Below are 25,270 nucleotides of genomic sequence, written 5' to 3'. Positions count from 1 at the left end.
CATGTTGGCTCGGTGTGTGTATGAGAGTGTGTGTGTGTGTGTGTGTGTGAGCTGCAGCAGAGTGCTTATACCGGCTCCGCTCGCCCGGCGAAAAAGCATCAGCCATCTCTGTCAGCGCGGCGCTGCTCGTATGACTCCTGGTCGCTCCTTTTTTCTGTCTCTCATCTCGTCTTATTTTTTTCCTCCGCTCTCTGCAGAAGCCGCTGCCTTGCCCCCCCACCCCCTCCACCCAACCTTGAGTCCTCTCTGCAGACAAAAAAAAAGCTGCCCTACCCCACCAGGTAAGACGGTCTATTTTGTTCCTTTCATGCAGTTTACTTTATTGCATGGCAAACTAGCAAAGCAGGAGAGATAAAGAATTAATTACCCCCCCCGGAGAATGCCTGTGATTTCTAATCAATGCCTCCCTGTGCATCATCTCCCCTTTGTTTGCTGAGATTATAATTATTCAGGATATTTGCTGCTGACATACTCGAACAACCGAGTGAAAGAGCTGATGTTGTGATAAGCCAGGGGCTGGTTTCTGTGTTTTTGTGACCCCATAGTCTTTGTGGCGTATACCCAGTCTAGACGACTCTGATTATTCAGCCGGCAGGACGGTTCACCCAGAGTGTGCTGCTGCTGCTTCTGTGTGCATCAGAGAGATATGTAAAGCCACCATCTCTTTTGGCGAAAACACACGAAAAAACGAACGAGACCGCGAGACGCTCCGTCGGCGTCGGCAGAGCCGGCTGTCACAAGTTTGCTGACGGCTCGGTCGGGAAGAGTTTTGGGACTGACGGGCATTTATTTTTATGTGAGCAGGAGGATGACTGAGCGATCAGACGCCAACTCTGACTCCCTGCCTTTGCCCTTTTTCTCCCACCTTTTCTTTTCTTCCTCCCTCTGCACGTCCCTACTTGTTTGGATCTCTCCTCTTCTTGTCTTTCCCTTACTGTCTTACACTCTTTCCCTTTTCAAGTCGCAATAACAGGACATTTTATTTGATGTTGTCTCTTGTCTGCCTGTGTGGTGCAGAAAGACAGATAGTGGCAGCTCTGAGGCGAGCTGTGCTTTCCTGGGAACCAACTTCGAATGACACACCACGGCGTGGGAGGGGAAGGACAGCGAGGGGGCAAACGTGCCCCCTCTCTGTCCTCCTTTTTTGGGGGTCACAAATGGAGTCCTGTCCCACCCAATCATCCTCCTCCTCTTCCCATTTTTCCTCCATCCCCTCGGAGCGAGGTCATCGTTTGGCAGGGAGGCCGCTGCTGCAGTTGGTTAACCAACTGTTGGTCGCAGGGCTAAAACAGTGGGAGATAGGGACATCGCCTTGTAGCGTAAATAGTTTTTTTTAAAAAGCAAGTGCCTTGAGATGTTTTTTTCTGTCCAACCTCTTAACCCAGCCATCGAGTTGATTATCCACATGAGATGTTTTAGTATTTTTCAACATCAACCTCTCCTGCTGCAGTGCTTTTTAGCCTTCAAGGCGCCTGATACCCATCAGAGATGAATATGTAATGCAGGTTATTTTCAGAGGCAAACTGTAGGAGAAAGGGGCACCGGGGTCGCGTCAACACCACCCTCGACTTTGACAGAACGCCCTGAAGTGTCTGTTGACAAGTGATGGGTTTGCAGCTGGATGACGCCGGCGGGCCATACAGACCGACGCAGCTGAAGAAAATAGACGGCTTTGTTATTTCAGGCAGAAGTTGGTGACGTTGAGCTTGAATGTAGAGATTTCAAGCTATTTTTGCCACATAAGATGCTTGCCTACTTATTAGCTGCACTATACTATCACAGGATGTCACTGCAGACACAAGTCAATGATAACAAAACAACACTTAACAGCTGCAGTCTTCCCTAAAAAATATTACATTTTTACACATTTCTAGCGTCTTCGGTTTCTAAATTGCAAGAAAAAATGAATGAAATAAAGTTGTTTTATTTTGAAGGTTTTCTCACCTTGACTCCTCGGGGCGTGTTTGTCTTTGGGGGGAAGGAGGCTGTCTTTGTGAATTATAGATGAGGAGGTGGGAGCGATGGCCACGTTAAAAGGCGAGGAAGCGGAGACCTCAGAGGAGAGGCTCTGTCAAAACGTAGTGGCTGGACAGAAACACAGACAGGGAAAACCACTGCAGCATCAACAGCCGCATTATTAGCATGAATCATGTCATTTCCTGGCACTAGCTACGTTTTCCTTATTTTCTATGAAGAATTATCTGACGTTTTCTTGCATAATGTGATGGTTTCTCTCCTTTACCGTATGCATTCTAAAAGCTGAGCATGGGTGAGTTTAAAAGTGAGATTTGGATAGTTAAGGTTCTGCAGCATGAGCAGAGAGAGAGAGAGAGAGAGTCCTGGGATGCAGAAAGCGACGCTCAATGAATCTGGACCAGATAATTGTGGAAATGTCTTCCTGTGATGTTCGCCGTTATCAGCAAAGTTCAGCGAGGTTTATCAGGCCTTTTAGCACAGCTCCAAGATTAGGATTCATTTCCTGTTTGCCTCGTCTCTGATGATGAAGTCGAATCTGTGGATTTCTATCCTTGACTCCTCCCTTCCTCCGTCTCTTCTCTCTTTGCCTTCTGTTTGACACACTTGGCCTCCCTCCCTCCTCCCGGGAGGAACCTGCCGGTCAAGACGTCGTCTTGTCCTTTAGTTCCAGAGACTGAAGACAAATTGCTTGTTTGTCCAACCTTGGAGTCGCACCCTCACTGTTTGTGCCCATCCGTCAAATAGCGACCCACAGCACGCGCCGGTGGAGGTTGATGGTCATCGCGGGGCGACTGATAAGATTGTGAAAAAGTAGAATTATCAGCCTTTCTTCCTGGAGAAGCTGTGATTAATGAGTATAGATATCAGAGGGTGCTCGTTACTAGTGCAGTAAAAACAAAAAAGATGAAGAAGAAGCACTATTTATCCTCTAATAAAAGCATTTATGCACTCTCAGAAAACAGACGGATAGTGTTGAGGGAGATTAAGTTTTCATAACAAGCAGGCCAACTGCTGCGTGAGAGAGGGATCATTTACTGCGAAGGTTAAAAAGGCGGCTTCTATTTCCGTCTCGCTCCTGATATTGTCTGGCCGGGCGGTAACCACACATCTCTCTGTATCTTCCTCTCTCCTCATCGTGTTCTTCTTCAGGCTAAGCTTCGCCGGCCGGCCAGCCTTCCCCCAGAAGAGACATTATACCTCCTGTGTGACTGTCTCTTTTTTTCTCTCACGTTTTTTCCTCCCTCTCAACCCCCTTTTCTCTCTGTCTCTCTTTCCCTCCTACTCGCTGCCTCTCTGTTAGAGAGTGATTTATGAACTTTTTGGTCTCTTTCTCTCTGTCTGCATAACATTAAAAGCTCAACAGTAACGATCTCCTGCATATAACAAAGTAAAGTGTACTCTGTGGAATCCTTTCGGAGGAATACTGTTTCCTCCTCTGTGAATTCTGTTTCCTTCTTCTTCACTCCAGGCCTCTTTTTCTCTCCTCTCTAATAAATCATCCTCCTTCCTGTTTGGAGGATCTCTGCTCAGCTCTCTCTGCTTCATCCCCTGTCTCTTCATTTCTCTGTCCAACTGCCACAACCCCCCCCCCCCCCCCCCCTTTTTTTTCCCCAGGCCCTTTCACACTGCTTTAATGTTAACAGGATGCTCTGTTTTCTACCTCCTGACAACCCAAAAGCAGAGTAACTGTGCAGATCTGTGTTCCTCCACGGCGACGCTTAAGCCTTTTGACTCATCCCCTGGCTCGGCCCCAGCGGATCCAAGAATTTGACAAATCTCGGTGGAGTCTGTTGGCACACAGATGACACGTCCACTTGTAATCACTCACTTCAAAATAATCAATTTCTGTTTGGATGATTATCATCATCCTTGCAGCTGCCTTGGAAACTACTGACCTCTGTTTCTTTTTATTTTAAATAAATTAAATACCTTTTATCAGACCAAGTGATGCAGGGAAGTGTTAAACTTTGGTGCTGCGGTTTATTGAAGCTCTAACGTGTCTTCCCTCTTCTCTACCTCCCTCTTTTTTTCATGCAGGTCTGAGCAAACGCTTCAACTCAGCACTCGTGTGTTTCATCCATCAGTGAAGGCCGCTCAAGTTAGGTGAGCTAACGAGTTTAAAATCATCTCACACTGAAATAACTAAAAAGAAAAGGCAAAACGCAGAAGTCTGGACTGCTGCCAGATTGGTATACTATGTACTACTTCTACTCATATCCACCCCCACCCCCACCCGTGACATTTCACACTGACTTTTCCCATGACTCATGGGGCCCCCGGAGTCAGATCTAAGTGGCTGCACTCAGCCAGATGATTAGCTTGGCTGTCCATGGATGTGTAATAGAGAGGGAATTATGTTCAGCAAACATGTTGGAAGGGAGGACGGGGCAATTGTTTGGGTTGATGTCATGCAAGATAGTGTTCCCCGCTAAAATAAAAGCAGCCGTTATAACTCGAAACTCGTGTTTTAAGTTTTTTGTGAGCTGCATAAATGTGAGTTTAAATGGCGGGGAGGGAAATGACAGAGCGAGTGGCTAAATGTGGATTTGGTGGTAAATTCAGAGAGGTCTTATGTGTGTGTGTGTGTGTGTGTGTGTGTGTGTGTGTGTGTGTGTGTGTGTGTGTGTGTGTGTGTGTCTATACTTAGCTCATGTTAACAATGTGTTTGCTCCCAGCCAGAGAGTTGTGGGTTGTTTAAGCTCCGTGGATGCATTCGGGGGCGTCAATGAGAGCGGTTGCGCGTGGGTTTTTTTGAGTGTTTGTGCATGCGTTGCGGTTTGGTTAGGGGAGTGAGTGTGTGTAGGTGTGTGTGTGTGTGTGTGTGTGTGCGAGCGTGGACGTGCAAGGCGTGGGCTGTCGGCAGCCATCATAATTTCCTCAGCCTGGAAAGGAGGCAGCGACTGACCACTAAACAGACGAGACGGATGGGACGTTTTGTTGGGAAAGCTCAGCGCTGTATGTAAATGTCACAGTGGGTTCTTTATGTTTTTGGTTTGGGACAATTAGCAGGAATTATTATGTAGGATTAGCCTGTGAATCTCTGCTTTAACCCAAATACAATTACAGTAAAAATGTGTAAATAAGGAAGAGCTCCATTTGGGCTGTACCAAGACATCCTGTTATATGGATTTAGTTGTTTCAGTCTTTTGTTTATACAACAATTTGCTGTTGTGTAACTGTGATAAGACAGCACCCACATCAGCACCAGCCTAAAAGTCTAAAAATGGCATCAACAGCCCAACCAGCAACCAGCTATCAGCGTATCGATGCATTTAAAAGGCTCGCCAGCCATTTGTGTCAGTGCCGTTATGGAGGACCCCCGGGGGCTTCGCCTGGAGGATCTGGTGACCTATTTCAGTTATCCATAACGTGGTCCACGTCCGCTCTCTCTGCAGCCGGCGCCCTCTCCTGACCACCGCCAGCCCCTCCCACGCCGGGGCTCACATCACCATGGGAACAATGACATCAGCTCGGGGTGGGGCCGGCGTGTGCCAGGCAGCATCGACTCCTCTGATGAGAGCGGAGGCTGAAACTAAAGAGAAGGGAAAGCAAGCATGCAGGCAGTGAGAGGAGGGAATAAATGTGAGCGGTCACTTTGATTCATCTGGACGCTTGCAGCAGACCTCCGACATACTCATCCATCAGAAAAGCCCTTTGATTCACACTGTGTGGATGTAAATCCCACTTTCTCCATCCTCATGATGAAATGACAGGATGTAACTTGTTATTGTCACAGTGTAAGCGTTGCTTATTTCAGATGTTTTGGCACGATGAGATCTTTCTGAGGCCTTGTTAGTTCCCAGTGCGCCTATATTGCCGTTATTACGGTACTTAATCTGCAAGGAGTGGAGTCAGCCCCACACCTCGGATTAACACGGGCGTGTGTTTTCGCATGCCGCCTCTCGCCATGCTGCTGTTCGCCGTAAACACAGTCCATTCACACTTCAATGGCAGCGTTTATTACGCGTCAATCCCCCGGCATGTCTTGCTGAGTCAACGAAACATAATCCGCCCGTCTGCTGCTGCTCAGGAGGAAGTCTCTGGATTCTGGGTTCACGGCAACCTCGAGTGTCCTACTTTCCTCGTAGGGGCTACTGTTGAGTGTTACCCATCATCCACTGCAACGCACCACACAGTGTCTGTGTTTATATGGCTTTTGAGCCTATATTCTAATAATACTGCACTTTGATGAAGCTTTGAATGCCCTTTAATAGTGCAGCGTATGTATTTGAATGACAGGAAATATCACTTTCATGCCAACTTTGACCTTTCTTGTTGTCTCTAAAACTGCTATATCCCCTTGAAATATCGTAAATTATTACGATAGAAATGATAGCATACAGGAGAGAAAGAGGAATTAAGGATTAAATAAGGACTATTATAACAAATATGAATTCAAAATGACAAAACACAGCATTTCTAAGGACATTTTCGGCAGTATAGCCTCCACAATTGTGTGCATAAATAATATTCAGAGCTAAAATTACACTATAAACTGTCCCATCAATGATAAGGATGTAGAAAATCATACGTAAAATCAGAGACCAGGGACACACACACACACTGAGACAGGCTGCCAGAGATTCCATCCTCCCTCCTAAATGGATGGTGACATTCCGATGTGAGTGCCGCTCCACGGAGGCGTGATGAGTGACCCAGATTGGGGTCCAGTTGGTGGAGGGGGGGAGGTGCAGAATGGGAGGGAAGTGAGGTCGGATTAGGGACCGGGGATAGGGTGGAGTCGGCATAGGAGAGGGACGACGGGGCTGGAAGGTAGAGCGAAGTGCGGCAGGGGGACCGCGAGACAAAAGAAAGAGGGAGCGAAGTCAGGCGAGCCTCAGGCCCACTGCCACACCTTCTCTCTTGTCTCCTGCTGGCATGCTCAGTGCAAGACTTCAATCCCGAGACGTAACGGGACTTGACAGTCCTTCTTTGACTCCCAGTGCTGTTGATTTAACCCTTTGGTGGTTCACATGCTGTGCAGTTGTGCTGAGCTTCATCCTTCCTGATTTGGTGGTTTTTGGAATCTCTAGAAAAGATAATGTGATAACCTCATTTCTATCAAAGTGTCACAGCTTTACCGTAGGTGTTGTGGGTTATTTTAGGGCACAAGAGGAGGTTGTTTTTTCCTGGTGTCACTCTAAATGGCACCAGAGATCAGTTCTTGTCTGCAGGCGATTGCCACATCAGTGTTTTAATTAGGTTTTCCTGCACATAAAAGCAGTATTTGTATGTACTTTGTCAGCTAGCCACGAAGCAGATTGCAGACTGACCCTAATAGTAAATTGTATTGTGTCTTCAGATGAGATGAGAGAGGGGGAAAAGCACAATTTTCCATCAGTGCAGTGTATGTTTTATAAAGACCGTCTGCTTCTTTGGTGGAGTTATATTTGGAAAGATGCCAGTTACACACTTTATCCTTTTCTGTCGAACCCAATACGACTGGAAAACAGCTCAAAGGGAGCGATGGGAGAGGGCGATGTCGGACCACGTTAACCGCAGGATGACAAGGTGTGCCTGGAGAGCACGGTCCTAAAGGGTGGGCAAACCCAGATATCAGGAGATAGTTTGTCAATAGTTTGACATGCGTTCAGTATATCTAATGTTACTGGTGTTTAAATTGACGGTAGAGGATAAACTCTAAACGTTCCTCTGCATTGTGATGTAACAGGACGGGTGTCACATGGGTATAACTAATATAACTCACCACCCATCCCACCAGTTTTCCTGCAGCCGCTTTGTGTTAAAAGGCCAGTGGTTCTTGGTATTCTACAGTCTGTTGATAGGGGAGGCATTCAAATACAAAAACATCAGCAAAGACAACAAGCCGACACATAATAAAAGAGGTATTTGCAGTAGATCTGGAGTGTAATGCATTTGAATTTGTGAGAAAGGGTGTTTTGTGTTTTTCTCTGCAATTAAGTGCCTTTTTATCAAAAGACGAAACACAGGATTTATGTAAGCAGCCACGGTTTATGCCATCCTTTCGTATGGACAATGCGTAACATTGCCAAAACAGCAGCTGAAAGCAGCTCAATGCAGTTCTAAACCTCAGTTTTCTTCCTTAGCAACAGCTGGGACTAGACTCGCCTCTGACTGAACCCTGGGCTGAGATTTTCTGTGTCAGACAGTTTGGCCGGATACCTTGAAGTGTCAGTCGGCCTTTCTTCTCCTCTCCTCTCCTCTCCTCTCCTCTCCTCTTCTCGGTTCTGATCCTCACGTCTCCAGCAGACATCAGCCCCGGTCACTGTGAGCCTGTCGTCATGCAGCACTGCAGAGAAAGGAGAAGGAGGGAGGAGTGAGGAGGGAAGAGGGATGGAGACAAATGAGAGCGGGAGGCACAATTTTTACATACAGTATATTTCAGGCCTGATGCTTGATTTGTTTGTCTCAGCAGGGTGGAAAACCTCAGTTAGATCTTCAATTCCTCTCAATTTTCAGAGAATTTCAGCAGCTACTGTCCTCGGTCTCAGTGATAACTTGTTATGATGAAATTAGCAGCAGCTGATGATAATGATGCAATTTAGCGAAGCTGCCATGCAGGCAAGGGAGGGCCCCCTGCTAATCTCGTTTATAAAGCAGCATTATGTGTTTTGTCTTAAGGGTAGAAAAAGGCTTTTATTAGGGTACATGCTAGATTAGAGTGTGGATACTTCAGCAGTGCATACTTGACTGGGGCGAAGTCTTTTGTTCTTGTAGATGGTGGGAAGGAGCTTGTTGCGCTGCAGCAGTGCTGTCTCTGAAAGGGGGCAAGCCTGTCAAACCAATCTGCCGGACCCCCATAAGACCTGTTCTGGTTGCCATGGTAACAGCCTCCTCATCGAGGATGAGGGGATATAAAGGGTGTGTTCACATGCCCCTCCTCCCCTCCCTCCGACCATTTCATGAGCTTCCTGCTGCAGTGCACCTTAACATCTGTGTCTTTCTTGCATCGTATATTCTGGACTAATACGCGGTTCATTTAAGATGTTGTTTTTTATGGAGCTCACCTCTTAAGTGGCGAGTGTGTCCGTTTTAGCATGCATCAAATTTGAAGGCAAAGGCCAAATTTGAAGGCTGAGACAAAGACCAGCCGGTATGTGAACAGTGTAGCACCTCACTCCCTCTGGTGGCGGATCTGTAATCTTCACCGTGCAGCGTGAATCCTGGACCACAGTCAGCTGAGATGAGATATTTATTTTTGACTCCTCTCTAATGCTATCATCTCTCTCTCTCTCTCTCTCTCTCCCCCGTCACTTGCTCCAACAGGTGACCTGTCCCCTCCCCGGTGTCCCAGCAGGCAGGCATGGCAGACGGTCGGCAGACAGATGAGCACTGGGCCTCTAACGGCCAGGAGAACGCCGAGAATGGCTACTCCGCCTACAGCTCTGCCTACAGGGAGAATGGATTCCACGGTGGGGCAGCTGCACATCCCGGAGCGACAGGTAGGAACGCAGACACGGTGTGTTTGTGAGTGTGTGTGTGTGTGTGTGCAAGCATGTGACTACAGCACCAGGTCAATAACATTGATTAGACCGCATACACATAATGCCCGATGGGTCTGGGTAAATGGGATTGGTTCCATGGTGCCAGGCAAGAGCAGTCAATCCACAAAAAGGCACGTGTTTCACATTTAAATGAGTACTGAACACAACCAAGCTGCTGTGGCAGCGACAGCAAAGGTTGAAGGACAATGCTGTAGTCCCCCAAGACACCTGGTAGAGGACATCTGGACCTTTTCTGGAAGTTAACCAGAAAGCTCCATGACTTCTAGTTGGAAATACTCCAAGCTTTGATTAAAACGTGAAGGACAGGGGAGGTATCTTGCAATAAAGCTGTTTTATATTATAGTGTTGCACGTTGAAGACGTCAGAAACATGCTTGTTTTAAGGTTTTTACTCTTTGCACTTTGGAAAAAATGCATCGCATAATTCTCTGTAAGCTCAAACACATGATAATGTGGTTGGCTAAAGGTTACTAAATCTCGCTAACAAAATATCATATTTATCATATTATAACTTGGAAACAAAGGCAGCGGGATGCCAGATTTATGGCAAAACGCTAATATTTTTGACTGATATGTGTGCAAAGTGATCAGTCCTGTGCTATATCAATGTGCATGTGTACATCTGGGGGAACCCTTAATTTTCATTAAAAAAAATTCAAATTCAATGTAAATATGTTGGTCAATGTCTTTTGATATTTTGTGGTTGATTCAGATTATTGAGCCAGTATAATCTGACACAGTGTATGTTGTTGTTTGTATGACAATATACAACATCTGAGGTAAGTTGGTGCTCAAGATGCATCCATCTGCACGTGACATTGAGTAAAAGGCCCGACTGGCCACTAATGAAATCCTGGAGGAGCATGAGATTCATCAAACAAACACACACAACGAGCATTGTTCCAAACTCAAAGGTAGGCCACCCACAGAGATAAGGTCAGCAGAGTTATTCGTTTTTCATTTCCTTCCTCCCATCCATGTCTTGTCTTCCCGTTGTTGTCTGTCTCTCTCTCTCTCTCTCTCTCTCTCTCTCTCTCTCTCACTTCACAGTGGATGACTCAGCCAATTTGCCTCCCTCCCCTCCCCCCTCTCCATCCGCTGAGCAGATTGGGCCTGTGGCACAAGGTACACCCACTCACACTTGTAACCACTCAGACCATTCAGGGTGAGAGTGTGAATGGTTGTGAGAGTGGTAAAATATATATATATAAATATATCTCTAAAAGAAGACAGCAAACATCTCCAGGATTTCAAGTTCTCATTGCAGCCACTGGCATGATTAGAAAAACTCCTCTTTCTTCTGGTCCCTTTAATATCAGGGTCCTCTGTCGCCTTGCATGTCAGCTGATCGTTAAATCACCTTTTAAGAAGTCTGCAGCATGTGCCACACTGTCCTGTCCTCTTCATACTTTGGTCCATTTTACCAATATCAGTTCGATATTAGTTTTATTGGCCCTGGCTGCCAGGACTAGACAACCCAAGCACCCTTCCTCCCTTTACGCTGTAGTGCATAACCTGCCACCGGAGCCCTTCATCTCACTAGTCTGCTTTCTCCTCAAAACATCTCCTCTGTTGCTCATCGTGTCTGTTGATTTTCTGAAGGAGAAAATCACAGATTGGCTTTCAGCTCTTTGCTCACAGAGAACAGCACCATCTGCTTTCTGATCACTTCCTTCTTGCATGCGGCATGCAATCGCAAAAGCGCACTCCCACTATAGTACATGTTTATGACTAATGCCAGTTATTCGTTAATAGATAGAACTAATCGTAAGGGCGCTTTCACGAGCCAAGTATCAATATCGCTCTGATTCGGAGAAGCCAAACAGACTCTGGCTTGTGAAAGCGCCCTAAGAATATTTTTCTCATACTTTTAAATATGTTTTCATTAAAATGGGATATATTCTTGAAAAAACAAACGACTAAATGCATCAAAGTCAGGGTTAAAATATGTTATATACGACTGTAGTACGACGCTCAGACTATTATTTCTAAACCCAATGTGCAAACTTTCAAAATTCATGTTAAATATGAATAGATCAAGACTAAGATAGAAGGTGTGTTAATTGCATCCCATGCATCTCCATCAGAGCTGAAAGTAACCCATGTAACCCCAAGCTTTGTTGTCCTCCATGTCTCATCTATGTGTCCCCCCTCCCCCTGCTCAAAGAAGATAAAGTAGAAGTTGTCAGTCAACAGCAGGAGGAGGAGGAGGAGGAAGAGGCTCCAGAGGAGCTGCACAGTTACCAGGAGGAAGTGGCAGACTTGCTCTTAGAGCAGACAGATTATTTAACAGAGCCCCAGGCTTTGGGCTGCCAGCAAGCCCAGACACCTGAGGTCCTCAATGGAGGAAGTCATCAAGGTGAACACAGCCCGTCACAAAAAGGTGTGTGTGGTTTCTATTGGGTTTTGTTCGCGTGCCTACAGTTTGTGTGAGCGTACTGTTTGTGTGAGCAACTGTACATCCTTCCTCTTTTGAAAGCGTGTTGGAGTGAATGTCTCTTACCTATTACCTTTTTTTTTGCATGATCCTCTTTGAATTAATGGGTGCTCAATATTTTCCACTCTTGATCTATAACTTGTGATGCGACTCAGGCTTTGCCGCCAACCTTCCTGCAGCTTTGTTGCTCTTAAATCCTTAAGCTTCTGCTTCAGTACCTGAAGTTGCCTCGTGCAAAATGACGTGACATAGCATTTTGATTTTGTGCTTTGTCATGCGAAACATAACCATTTGCTTTTCATTGGAGTGACATTAGAACACCTGATCAACCATATTGTAGTTGATCGGTTCTGCACTTTTGTATTGCCAGCTACATTGCAAATGTCACTGTCTACACTGTCAAGTCTCACTAGTATTAGTTGTCTGTATATTTGTATGTGGGTTTTGCTGGAATATTGTGTGCAAGAAGGTGTTTCTGAGTACACCCACCTGTATGGGAGCTTAATGAATCAGTCTTGAATGTATTTGAAGTCTGTTCTATTTCACTTTCTTTGAGTTTCAATGTTGTTTTCATTTCACCCCAAGGCAAAGGATAATTCTGTTTTCCTATTGTTACTAAGGACACACTTACATTTATTACATAACACCCTCATTGGACATGTATCACCATCCTTATTATCTCCTCAGGCTAATTGAATTAAGAACATACCCTGAATAAATGTACTTCCAAGCAGTGTAAAGATTAATCCTCCACAGTGTTCCTGTACTTGCTATAGAAACCATAATGACACCATTAACACTCAATTACATCAACAAAAAAAAATGTTAATATCAGGTTGACCATGTTTTGTTAATCCTTGTGTATTGCAATAGGAATTCAATATATTTGTGTAGATTTATTTCTTGCCATCTAACATCATGCAACTCATTCCTTCATTCCAGTTCTGCACGCTATCTTAGGTGCTGTGACCCCCTCTGTGCTGTTATGGCCTGCTGCAAAATACACTGTGCTGTGTGTTTTGCTTGATGGAGAGCTACTCTATCTGTGTGCAGAAGGCCTCGGCTTGACTGTATTGGCTAGCTTTTGTGGATGCTTCAAGCAAAGCTTTTAGCTTATAGGACTTTGTACAAAGTTGTACAGTATCCTTCAAACTCACAGCCCAGCCAGAAGAATGCGTGAGTCAGGAATCTTGTGAGTCTGCTATGAAGGAAGATGAAACTCAAGCGGCGTCGCTACAAGAGACACGGTTGGCTGTTGAAAGAGCAACACCTGAAGGTGCAGAGCTCGCCTCGATTGAGCTCTGTGACGCCTCAATTGAGCAGAGTGACCAAGAGAGAAAGGATGTAGTAGAAGAGGCTGCTGAGAGCCACCTGCTTGTAGAGTCCAAAGAAAAAGAAGCAAAACAATCTCGACTAACAGAGGAGTTATCAAATCTTAAGGAGGACGACAAAGAGGGAGATATCTTACCAAGCAAATCAGGAGCCCCTATGAATGAAAGCAAGGAAAATCCAGAGCCGGTTGAGGGGATAAATAAGGAGGGCCAAGATAGTGGCACTGACATTGAGTTGCATGAGATACCAGTGACTGACATTCAAAAAGAGGACCAAAGGCAAGAAGCAGTCGAGTCAAGTTCAGAACCTGTCACAGAGTTGAAAGAGACGTCAGATATTTTACACGAGTTTGGAGCAAAAAACTACTTTGAGACATCCTCAAAAAGCCACGAAAAGGAGTCATCACAAACCCAGAGCTATTACGAACTCAGCACAGCAGCAGAGAAAAAGTTAAGTGAGGACACTGAAAGCATTGTGCAGAAGCTCGGGGAACAACAGGAGAGGTCAGCCAAAATATCTCCTGGTAAGATGTCACTCGAACAAAGAAGCCTCTCCCTAAACATTACTGTTGGATCTTCGACAGGACAAATAGGGAAGGGAGAGAAGTCAATGACCTTGTGTCCAATCAGTGGAAGCTTTGATGAATCTGAGGTTTACCCTTTAACTCCATCTGTGGAGAGCCAACTCCAATTTCCTCCAGCTGTCTCCATTACCCCAACTACCCCTGACTCACCTCCAGAGGCAAAGGCAGACAAGCCTTTCCTTTCTGATAAGCACAAATGGCTTGAACATTCAGGCAGTCTCTCTGAAATGTTGGACCTGGCTGGAGATCTGCCTCGGCCATCATTAGAGAGGAGGGAGCTTGACCACATGAGGCGAAAGTCCGTGCCCGCCAATGTATCAGCTCTGGTGGGGAGTTCTTTGGCCAAGCTGGCCTTGGTAGATCAAACCTCAAGAGTGGTAGGAGGGGAAAACCAACTGGAGGAACTGGGCTACTGTGTCTTCAATGAGTACTCGGGGCCCATGCCTTCTCCTGCCGATGTACCTAGTCCTGGAGGCTCTCCGCACCAGTGTTTCCCTTCAATGGAAAGTGAAGTTGAGGAGGAGCTTGGTGACACGGAAGTTGAAGGAATTCAACAAAAAGATCATGAAGGAATTATCCCTGAGATTTCTCAAAAAACTGTGTCCGAAAAGAAAGATTCACCAGTCGAAAGTACCATGATTCTTGAGAGGGCTGTGACAAGTGGAATAAAACCCGATCGTCTAAGAATCCCATTGACTTCCTCAAAAGACAGATTGACTGAGTTTCGTTTGGAGAGTGGCCTGCCTGGTGACATAAAGATCCAAGCAATTCCTGAGGTAGACATTGAAAAAGACCCCTCCAGAGAGGCTTCTCCCATCCCACCAGACAGCTCCTTTACTTTCACTCCATTGGAAACTGGAAGCAAGGTTCCCCCAACTCCCACCACCCCCAACTCCCCAAATGATACACCCTTAGAAACCCAAATTACTGGAGAGAAGGCAGCGAAAGATGTCCGACCAGAGGTTAAAGCAGAGAATGATCAAGAGTCTGAGCGGATTGATACGAAACAGACAGAGTTAGACAAAGAAATGCGTAAATCTGAGCAGGAGGATTCAGAAGAAAGAGGGGATGAACCAGAAATGGCAAACATACCTTCAGCATCATCTCAGTCTTCAGGAGAGAGCACAGAAAAATATGACGAGAAGATTCAAAGTGAGCGTGGGACACCTACAAGATTAGAAAGAAAAGAAAGGCAAGAGACCTCAAAAGCTGTTCAGGATTTAAGCACTGAAAAACCATTAGATGAGAAAGATGACCAAATCCAGTTACAGGAGGTGGCTAAAGGCGCACCAAAACCACATATAACCTCCCCAGTCATCATCATACCTCAAGCACAAGTAGAGGAAGAAGCAGATGAAGAGGATGATATTGAGATTGCTGAAGAGCCTCAAGAGGTAATGGAGGAAGATGAAGTGCCTAAGAGTCCAATCAAGGTGAGGCTGACGGTAGGCGATCAGATGGCGGAAGACGATCCCAAGTCTAGCGCAGAAGACTGGAGTCACAGTGTGCAAAACAGTGATGGTGGGGACCCTGCGACTGACAGTTCGCACTTGTCTCCATGCTCTGATCGTGATCTACCACTGCAACCGGATGAAGGTGGCAGAGATGATTGGATAGGGGAGGATAAAGAAGGGACGAAAGAGGAGGGCGAGGTGGTAAAGACAGACCAAACAGTGGAGGAGCAAGTGGAGGAAGTTGGTTCTGATGGAGTAGGCGAAGAGAAAGACATGAAAACAACAGAGGATGAGGGGAAGGAGAGGATGTGTGAAGAGGAGAAAGACATCGAGATTGGTCAGGAGGTGGAAGAGACTTCCGCTGTGCCCTGCCAGGCCAGTCAGGTACCTAACGATGAAACCACCATGGACGTCTCCCTCCTAGATACAGACAGTGGCTGGATGGACTCACAAGGTACCCTGAGCTTGCAAAATTAATCACACGTAAAATAAATGTTTAAGACACTTATTGTATTTTTTAATACCGAAAACTAGCTTACACCACAAAGCTTGTTTGCGAGTAAATCTTAATGTGTCTTCTGTACTAAGCTAGCTCCCAGCTAGCTAGGAGTGTGGAGAATTAGTCCTCTTTTAATCCCTCTCCACTGCAGATGATGACAAAAGTATCATGACTGAGCAAATCGAAGCCCTTCCTCAGGTCCAGAGTCCTACCACTACACCTGTGGTGGACAGACCCGCTAAACGGGCCCCTGGCAGAGGAAGGGGCCACCCTGGCACCACTGAGAGTAAAGTGTCCCGCAAAGTACCCAGCCACCATCCAAGAGAGGAGATGAAGAAGAAAAAAGGTTCCAATTCCGTATTCAAGAAGTGTTGTTCAGCTTAAAGCAAATTATGTACTTTTGTATTTTGTATTATATTGATGTTAAGCACAGATTTAGCCTCTTTGCAGTGCATTTCACCGAGGTTTGCATGTTGGTATAATCCTGTCTCTCCTCTTTGCTAGTAGCCGTGAGGAGGGCTGACCAGATAAAGGTGTCAGCCCTCCAAAGTCGTTCTCCATCTCGAAAGAGTGTAGCCAAAGTGGCAGCCAGACATCCTAGGCCCGCTCTGCTTCACGGCTCTGCTAGACGCAAGGCCACAGGTGAACAGTCTTCACCGGGAATCAGTGCTGTGGATAGAGAGAGTGTAAACTAATTCTAATGTAGACCCTACACCTTTCCGTCTATTGTTGTTTTATACTGGCTTAATAGGAACATGTGCGTAAAAATAACAGAAACAAGTATCACTAAGTTTCTTTAGACCTGACAAATGATGATTTCTCTATTTTACCAGATTCAATTGAGTCAAAGGTTGAACAATTTAGGGTTTTAATTGTTGCTACAAACATACAATAACAGGTGTTTTATTGACTTTACTCTCTCTCTATCAATGGCTGTTTGACGAATCACACGGGTGCAATGTAGCTGGCAAACATCATGTGCTGCGGCCTTTTTTAAAATCAGCTCAACTGCTTCGTCTTTTTTCTTTGTTCTCATTTTGTCAAAAAAGGAGTATCTACCCCTGCTTGGCCTCATATTCATGTTTCTTTCTGCTCACTGATGCCTGTGTAATTTGCGATTGCAACTCTGGTTTCATTCATTTCTCTGATCATTAAATGACACTTGTGTACGTGTTTGCTGGGAAATGGCTGCATGTCGGAGGTTGTGTGTTTGGTTTCAGCTGCTGTGAAAAGGTCTTTGTGACTAAAATGATTTCCGACATTTACGTTTTTGTACTGTATTCAGAGTGCATCTATGTGTGTTGTGTGCGAAAAGTCACATTCTCAAATGTGTCTCCCTTTGTTGGATTACATCGATCATTACAGATGAACTCTTTTTTTTTTTTCAGGTATGGAAAGCCATCAGCCCCTCAGTGTGGCCCACCAGTCCAGGGAGAGGACCACTGTAAGTACTATCAGCACTATCATGACACACGAGCGCACTCGCTTTATTTTAAATGCATGCTTATTAATTATGAATGGTTATTAGTATTTAGCATTTTAGTTATGTTAATGCAGCAGTGAATACATCATCTTCAAGCATATAGGAGGAAATACTAGACCCTGCAGTACACACACATTTAATGGGATGAGGTTATTCCCTGTGGGTCATTATCTCTCACACACATCAGCTCAATATTGTTGCATATTGTCGCGTCTCTCTCTCAGTGCATTTCAGAGCGTATAACTCTGTGTAATGGGGCTTGTTGTTTGCGTGACAAACTGGATGTTTTCTTCCTTTTTTTGAATGTCTGCATGTTATTTCTCTCTATGTGCACGTTCGTTTTGTCTTGCATGCCTGCCTCTGTCCTTGTGCCAGTCTCGACTGAGAAAATCTGTGAGTATAGATATCAAATAAAGAGGAGGCAGACAGTCATGGGCAGGTTTTACTATTTTACCAACGCGTATAATGTGCAGTACAGGGGCCCCTTTAGATATACCTTGAACTCCATCTTTCACCTAAAAGTTTCATTATTTTTCACGTCTTTTGAATAAACATCTCCATCCATTCTCTTAAAAAAAAGCATCACTTCTGCATGTTGATCATTCAGTATCATGGTGTCAAAACGATGTTGTTTTCTTGAGTGCTGTGCAGATTGTTTTGTACTGTAAGCTGTCGGTGTTTGGTCCACTCCATCCCATCTCACGTCTTCGTCTCTCCATCTGCTTGTCGCCTCCGCCTCACATCCCTGCATGCTTTCCTTCCTCTCGCCGCGGCTTTCGGTCCAGAGCCCCACAAGGGCCGTTCTGTTAAAGATGGCAGCTCAGCGCCGGGGGACCGATTACCCGCCCCCCCGGCCCGACTCCGCCTGTAGCCTTAAACGGAGCCCCCTGGTGCAGGCGGAGCTCAATGACGCCCGTCCCTCCTCTGCATGCTCCCACCAGTCCCCTCTGCCACACAAATGGGCAGAGAAGGTAAAATGAAAAGAAAACAGGACTTGACAGGGAGCTTTAACCGGTGAGTGAGCTCGGGTGTTGACTCCACAGTGTGTGTTTGTTCAGGAGAGAGCATACCGCAGCCCAGAGAAGAGGTCGTCTCTGCCCAGGCCAGCCAAATCTTTGACACGCCACATCCCTGCTGCTGAACAAGAAGACAACACCCCCTCCAGGCCAACCTGTAAGAATACACACACACACACACACACACACACACACACTACAAAACAGACTCTTCCAGCTTGTTTGCCTCATAAAATGAACTCCCCTTACACAGCAGATTGCCTCTTTAATCTCTAACACTTATACTGTGACTCTCCTCATATCACTTTCTTTCGAATGATTTTATTAAACTCCAACCACATTGTTTCCCTTCACATCCTTGTTCACTCTTCCCCTTTTGCCTCCTTGTCCTTTTTGCCGCTCCCCTCTCAAAAGCGATCCAGTCCAGAGCGGACAACAGGTCTGGAAGAGCCCCTGGTACGGCAGGTAGACCACCTAGTAGCTCCTGTTAGACCCATCACACCCTGCTCATCGACATGTGACACCTGGTTATTAGTGTAATGTGGTTTTTGTTCTTTATATTATGTATAGAAGCGAGCGGCGTCCATTGACTAGGCATTCATTCATTCATCTCGTGAATTTGCAAGCTTGTTTATGCAGTTTTGTTGCCAAATTTGCCTTGATATAATATTTAAATGTGTTCAATTTGGCTTCGTAAAACCTGCCGTAACTTTAACAGTGGAGCAGGTGGGATCCATAACAACAGGTTGCTACTTCCTGTTTTTTATGGCAACAAGCCACCGGCGTTTAATTAATTCAGTTGCTTTCACAACGTCCATGTCAAACAGTTGTGTTTGACCTGGCTTGTTTGTTTTGGTGAAACGGACAGCAGAGCAGTGCTGACAGTTCCATGACAACCACATGAAGGGTCATACACTCCAATCCACCTGTTGCTCCATTGTCTTCCTCCCTTTTTCTCTTCGTCCAAAGTGTTTCTGCCCAGGACGGGTTTTCTTTCATTCCACGTCTCTCCTCCTCTTCGTCCTTGTAATCCAGACACATATCTCTTCTTCTCTCAAGGTACAGAGTCTGCACGTTCCCGATCAGTCCGCAGCGGGACCTCCACCCCCGGCTCCACCGCCGTCACGCCCGGCACCCCCCCCACCTACTCCTGCCGCACCCCCGGCTCTCGCACGCCCGGCAGCCACACGCCAAAGTCCTTCAGCGTCCTCCAGGAGAAGAAGGTGGCGGTGATCCGAACCCCGCCCAAGTCGCCGTCCTCCGCCCAGCGGCAGCTGAAGGTTCTCAATCAGCCCCTGCCTGACCTGAAGAATGTAAAGTCCAAGATTGGGTCCACCTCCAACCTCAAGCACCAGCCGAAAGGCGGACAGGTAACCGGCCCTGTCGAGGTCCAACCGAGTCAAATCTGCACTCTGCAAGATTTTAAACAGAATCCTTCACAGCACACAGAAACAGACACATCTATTGATTTATTCAAAATAGTCTGCAGCGCAGGGAGAGAGATTTACCTGACATCAATAATAATGAAGTCATTGAAACTTTTAAATGTCATGCATTTACCTGTTTCTGCCACATGGGGGCAGTAAAGAACCACGTTATATTGTACACATCTAAATAGATAAAAAATACTATACTGCAAATCAAGGAAGATTACATTTGTGTAGCTTCTAATAGTATGAGTAATATATATTATTTTGAAAATAAGGTTTGCACCTTTGTTTAATGTAGCTGTGCAGTATGAATATCCTCGACTTCTATTCATACATACTGTTAAAATGACTGTGCTGTTAAAAGAAAAGAATAATAAAAAGACAGATGCAAGAGACATGGACATTGAAAACAAAGCAAAACGGATTATTTAATCAAACTTTTACTTATTATTAGAAATGGGTTGATGAGTTGATGCATGTCACATCCCTCTCCTTCTCTGTCTCCCTCCGAGCTGTCGAAGTATCGTAAAATATCTCTCCTCACATCCTCACCATCACTCACTGCCTCTAAACCCCGTGCCGTCGCTTCCTCTGACTGTCCTCTCCCTGTCTGCCGTCCTCTCTGTCATCAGCTGCCTCTGTCTGTCGTCCTCCTTAAGTCTCAAACGTTTCTCTTTGCCGAAGAAGGATGTCAAACCAGCTTCAGCCGCTAAAACGGCTATTCTCTTAAGAATGTCCCTTAACTGCCTCCGAGGAGCAGTCAACCTGCAGAATCATTTGCCCTGGGGAGCAGCCTCCGTCAACGCTGTGGAGGATTTCCCCTCCGGCTCTCTGTATTAATAATTGCAAGCGGAAGGAATTACTTATTGAGGAAGTTGCATCAAGAATAGAATGAAAATATACCACCTCGCATCACTTTGAACCTGAGAAAGAGGTTTGATTTCTCACTCTACTGAACTAAAGAGGTGCAAGTTGAAGTTCCCTGTGCATGCACACACAATGCTCCTGTCATCTTCGTCTACGAGGTGTAACAGATGTGTGGTCGACGAATAGGCCGTGATTTGTTTTTAATCACATAACCGAGGCAGCAAGACTCAAGTCTCAGTGTTCCCGGAGTACTGCAGAGGTGAGACTTTTCATTAAGCCCATGGGGAGTATGGAGGAGGAGGCCACTTCTTCTCTCCTCTTTAGGGAGAAATGTTGAATGAGGCCGGGTGACGCACGGCTGGGATGAGCAGCACTAATGCTTCACGTCATTTTATTTTGACATTCAAAAGCCTGAAACATTGCGTTTGCACAAAAAGAAGCCGTTAAGAATGAAAAGTGAGAGTGTCGCCTCTGTGTTTTGGCTTGATTTTGTTGTTACAACATTGTCATTTTGGGAGATTTTTGTCCGCTACCTTAACACAGACATATTAATAATTAAACAAAGCTGTTTGCATAATGTAGGGCTGCCACAAATGATTTTGAATGGTATTTTCAGTATTGAATGAGCTGTTGCAAATCCTTAATTATAACCCATCATCAAAATAGTTGATCGATAAATTGACCACTTGTTTCAACTCCAGTATAATAGATTTTAAAATATACACATTCTTAGTTTGACTAGAGCGTCGTGTGTGTGCGTGTGTGCGTGTGTGCGTGTGTGTGTGTGTGTGTTAGAGGAAGAGCTGTCAAAAGAATCCAGGTCAAGTCAGTGTCGACCGGAGACGGAGGCTTGCTGTCGGGTCTCTTGTGTGTTCTCCCCTCAACCTCTTTCTCCTTTATTTCCTCCCTCTCCCTGTTCACCTTCTTACTCTTTTATGAACAGAGTGTAGGCCTTTTTTAAATTTAATTTTCATTTTACAAAACAGCACAGAATGGCGCACAAAGCAGAAATACTGTCGTTGGTTGTATTGAACCACAAGTGAGCTCAGTTTATCAGCACGTGTAATGTAAATGCATGTAGAGACACATGGATCCCACACTGAGCCAAATGAGGCACATGTAGTGTTTTTTCCTTTTCTGAATTCGATTTTGTTTTAGGTTCAAATTTCACACGAGACGCTGGACTTCAGTCATGTTCAGTCAAAATGCCGCTCCAAGGATAATCTGAAGCACTCGCCCAAAGGAGGCAATGTATGTACGCCTTTCTCTTTTCTTTTGCTCTCCTCTCTTTCTTCCTCTTTTCAGCTGGGGCTGCTTCTATGTGTGCGTCTGTCCACCCATCTGTTCGTCTGTTTCAGTCAAGACTAAGAAGGGTTTTTATCCAAAGTGCCATACATCCATGTTACTTCTTCGTCAACCAAGAAGTAAAGTTCCCTACTCCCCAAGTGGTATTTTTTGCACTTGGGATTCAAAGTGTTTCAGATATGCTTCAGGCTGTAAGAGCTCCATTCAAAGCAGGGGCGAGTTCAAGACTCCATGGACTACAGCGCTTGAAAGTGCCGCTTCATGTTGTCTTTATCCCTGCAGAAAAACAAAACTCCGTCCATAGAAAGGCTTCAGTTGTTGTTTTTTTCTGTGCTCTAGATCAGCTGAAATTCAAATTCCCCAGCGCTGAAGTGAGTGCTGGCAGATTGATAGGTCGTGGATTTAAAATTGGGACACTTTTACAGGATTATTTTGAGCAGGAAAGGGAGGGGAGGGGGCATTTTTTAAGCTCCGCCCATCCAGTCATGCCTTCAATGTTTGCTGTTTGTATTAAGAAAAGGTCACCCTGTCATTCCCAGGTCATGATTCCAAGTGTTAAACTGGACTTTAGCCACGTTCAGGCTAAATGTGGCTCCCTGGACAAACTCCAGCACGCAGCAGGTGGCGGAAACGTGAGTAACTCTGCAAAAAAACACACACATTCAACATATGCAATTAGGAATGAACGTTTTCGTGAAATATAGTCGCCGTCATTTATATCAACTGTGTTGTGTGCCTCTGAGTGTCATTTTCTCCGCACACAACACGTCATGTAAACACCCCTTTACAGTGTGCAGGGTTGTCTCTGCATCTTTTTGACATTGTTTGCACTAATTGGACAATAAAGTTTAATTGACGCACCTGCTCCATGTAGCGTCACCCAGTGGCTGTGTTGTGTCTGCTCGCTTTCATGTCAACCTCTCTCCAGGGAACCGACATCGGCATCACTGTGTCTCCTGATTGACTTCATCGTTTCTTTTTTTGCACCACAAAATATACGTCCGCTTTGTCCTCACTGCATTTGACTTTCTGGAGCTCCCTTTTTTTCTTTCTTCTCTCCACTTCTTCAGGTAAAGATGTGTTAATACGTGCTTTGTGCTGCTGCCCCACAGATCCAAATCCAGACCAAGAAGATCGACTTGAGCCACATCACCGCCAAATGTGGCTCCATGTCCAACATCCGTCACAGACCAGGTACGGGAAACATGTACAATATGCAATAATATCACTTTGTTTTCTGAAAGGGTGTTGAAAGCAAAAGACCAACCATTTTGACGAGCACAGTGTCCTTTCTGTGCACTGCGTTGTGCACACTTAGATTCTTTCTTTGCTCAGGAGAAGCCCAGCGAGTGATGCCCTGTGGGTTTGATACTGTTCTTCCCTTTCTGCCCTGTTCCCAGGGGGAGGTCATGTGCGCATTGAGAATGTGAAGCTGGACTTTAAAGACAAGGCCGCTGCCAAAGTCGGCTCTCTGGGCAACTCCAGCCACACTCCTGGAGGGGGGAATATTATGGTAAAAAAAAAAAAAAACGAAGCACACAAATACAGTATTCTGTTTCTGTAGAAATAAAGAGGAGAAAACACCCTTTTTGTTTCTGCACCCGCCAGATCGAGAGCCACAAGCTGTCCTTCCGGGAATCAGCCAAAGCTCGGGTGGATCACGGCGCAGAAATCGTCATCACGCACACCCCCGGGGTCGAGACGGGCGGCACTTCCCCGCGCATGTCCTCCTCCGGCAGCATCAACATCCTGGATACGCCCCAGCTCTCCACGCTGGCCCAGGATGTCACCGCTGCCCTGGCCAAGCAGGGCTTATGAGCGGGCTGCTGCCCCCTGCTGAGGATACCCTCCAGAATCAACACCGTCACTCCTCTACCCCATCAATCTCATTCACTCATAAGCATCCAAAGTGTTCTCCCATGGTCCTTCACTGCAACATGACCCCCCCACACACTTGACCCCACAGGTTCTACAGCTCTAGGCGATCGACTGTCTCGTCCATCCACGACCCTTCCGGCCCTTCCAGTGGGGACTTTCCAAACTCAAGGATCATTTCTCATTCCCGCCCTCAAATGGGACACGCCCTGTCACTCTTTATTTGTTTTTCATTTATGTTCCTTCGCTCAAATGTGGACTTTTCTTTATTTGGTTCTAGATAGGCTGAATGCTAAGGTTTGAGTGGACGTGTTTGTCGAAGAAGGCATCGAAGGTTTTACGATTGTACAGTGATTTTTAGCGTGAAAAGCATCACATTCCACTCGTACGATGATAAACGGTAAGGTGAACTGTTGCATAATGTTCATTTAGAATTAATATGGTACTGAGTGCAAGAAATAGCTACTAGATACTAGACGCTAGTCTTAAAAGAAACAACTGTGTGAGAGACATGGCTTGTAACTACCTGCAGAGGAATGGCTGAAGAGCATGTCTGCTAAGATGTGACACGGTTTCTTTGTTTGTTCGTCGGTTGGTTTTAATCTCATGATTTCCTGATTATGTGCTGAATTGTTGGAGCAATTGTTATGTTTTCTTTTTATATATGTCACTGTAGTGGAAGTTGTTCCAGTTTTGTATGCTCCCTGCAGCTACACTGGCTTATTAGCACTTAAATAGTTTCCCGCAAACCAATGGGCTGCTCTTCTTTTTGTTTGATTTTACATTAGCTCTGTGATTTGTATTAGGCTGTAACAATGCTGTTACGCTGGCATGGCAAATACATGATGAATAAATTAGATCTATTTGGAGCAATTGTAAACCTGTCAGTGTGAGTGTAAACAACCAGGATGCATCCTCGTGTCTCTACTTTAAGGTCAGATCCTCAGATCCCTAAACCGTCCCTCATGCTCCTGTGATCTTCCTCCCTTTTGCAGACACTGGGTTGTGCACTGTATTTGAAGTTTGTTTCAAAAGTAGAAAAAAAAAGAAGCTTTATAAGAAAACATTCCATTAAAAGAGCAGCTACCTGGCCCTTTAGTGCGAGCGAACCGGTAACTTCACAGGAAATGAAAGCCGAAGCGAAGGAGGAATGAAGAATGGGACGAACCCCCAACTTGCAGCTGTTAGAATTCATTATATAAAAAAAAAGAATAACTGTTCTAGCATATTCTCTGCTCACCATTGTGGAACTCCTCTGCCCCCCTTTTTCTCCTCCCCTGGTGTCAGTTACCCCTCCAGTGTTTTTCTGTGCAACCTATATTCTTGCCCCCCCCCCCTCTAGCCCCTCTTTGCCTTGTGTAAGTGTATTTAAAAGACCATGTAGATGTGTGCACTCTTTCCGATGTTTGAGACGTACTGATGACAAATGCTCCTGCAGGATGACAACCGAAATAAAGAAAATGAAAACGGATTCACGCTTGTTTTCGTATGAATTCTCCAAAAAAAAAATGACCAATTCATCTCCA

At 45.5% G+C, this 25,270-nt stretch overlaps 1 protein-coding gene across 6 annotated transcripts; it reads left to right on the top strand.

Moving 5' to 3' along the window:
* The first annotated feature begins 6 nt into the window (after positions 1-6).
* On the top strand, positions 7-25,215 carry LOC116385982 (microtubule-associated protein 2-like). Of its 6 annotated transcripts, none has more exons than XM_031851877.1 (16): positions 8-281; positions 4,015-4,080; positions 9,226-9,401; positions 10,514-10,588; positions 11,634-11,846; positions 13,060-15,723; positions 15,920-16,114; positions 16,273-16,410; positions 17,157-17,212; positions 18,310-18,424; positions 18,682-18,732; positions 19,327-19,637; positions 22,409-22,501; positions 22,982-23,063; positions 23,270-23,382; positions 23,478-25,215. In XM_031851877.1, the coding sequence occupies exons 3-16, from the start codon at positions 9,263-9,265 to the stop codon at positions 23,685-23,687; spliced, it is 4,455 nt and encodes a 1,484-aa protein (XP_031707737.1). In that variant the 5' UTR covers positions 8-281; positions 4,015-4,080; positions 9,226-9,262; the 3' UTR covers positions 23,688-25,215. The 6 variants fall into 6 exon arrangements, with proteins under 6 accessions (XP_031707740.1, XP_031707737.1, XP_031707736.1 ...); XM_031851876.1 differs by having other exon boundaries at positions 11,631-11,846; positions 16,276-16,410; XM_031851875.1 differs by having other exon boundaries at positions 11,631-11,846.
* The last annotated feature ends 55 nt before the right edge of the window (positions 25,216-25,270 follow it).

The sequence above is a fragment of the Anarrhichthys ocellatus genome, unplaced genomic scaffold (genome assembly GCF_004355925.1).
Source record: "Anarrhichthys ocellatus isolate YVR2014 unplaced genomic scaffold, GSC_Weel_1.0 scaffold12, whole genome shotgun sequence".
NCBI lineage: Eukaryota > Metazoa > Chordata > Actinopteri > Perciformes > Anarhichadidae > Anarrhichthys > Anarrhichthys ocellatus.
This window is presented reverse-complemented; position numbering and strand designations above follow the sequence as displayed.

What these genes read in the sequence shown, in the direction of transcription:
- LOC116385982 (XM_031851875.1), top strand. Translation starts at nt 9,263, where the DNA reads ATGGCAGACGGTCGGCAGACAGATGAGCACTGGGCCTCTAACGGCCAG. An exon ending in CACCCCCTCCAGGCCAACCT is followed by an intron (nt 18,425 to 18,681) that starts GTAAGAATACAC and finishes CCCTCTCAAAAG; the next exon opens with CGATCCAGTCCAGAGCGGAC. An exon ending in CAACATCCGTCACAGACCAG is followed by an intron (nt 23,064 to 23,269) that starts GTACGGGAAACA and finishes CCCTGTTCCCAG; the next exon opens with GGGGAGGTCATGTGCGCATT.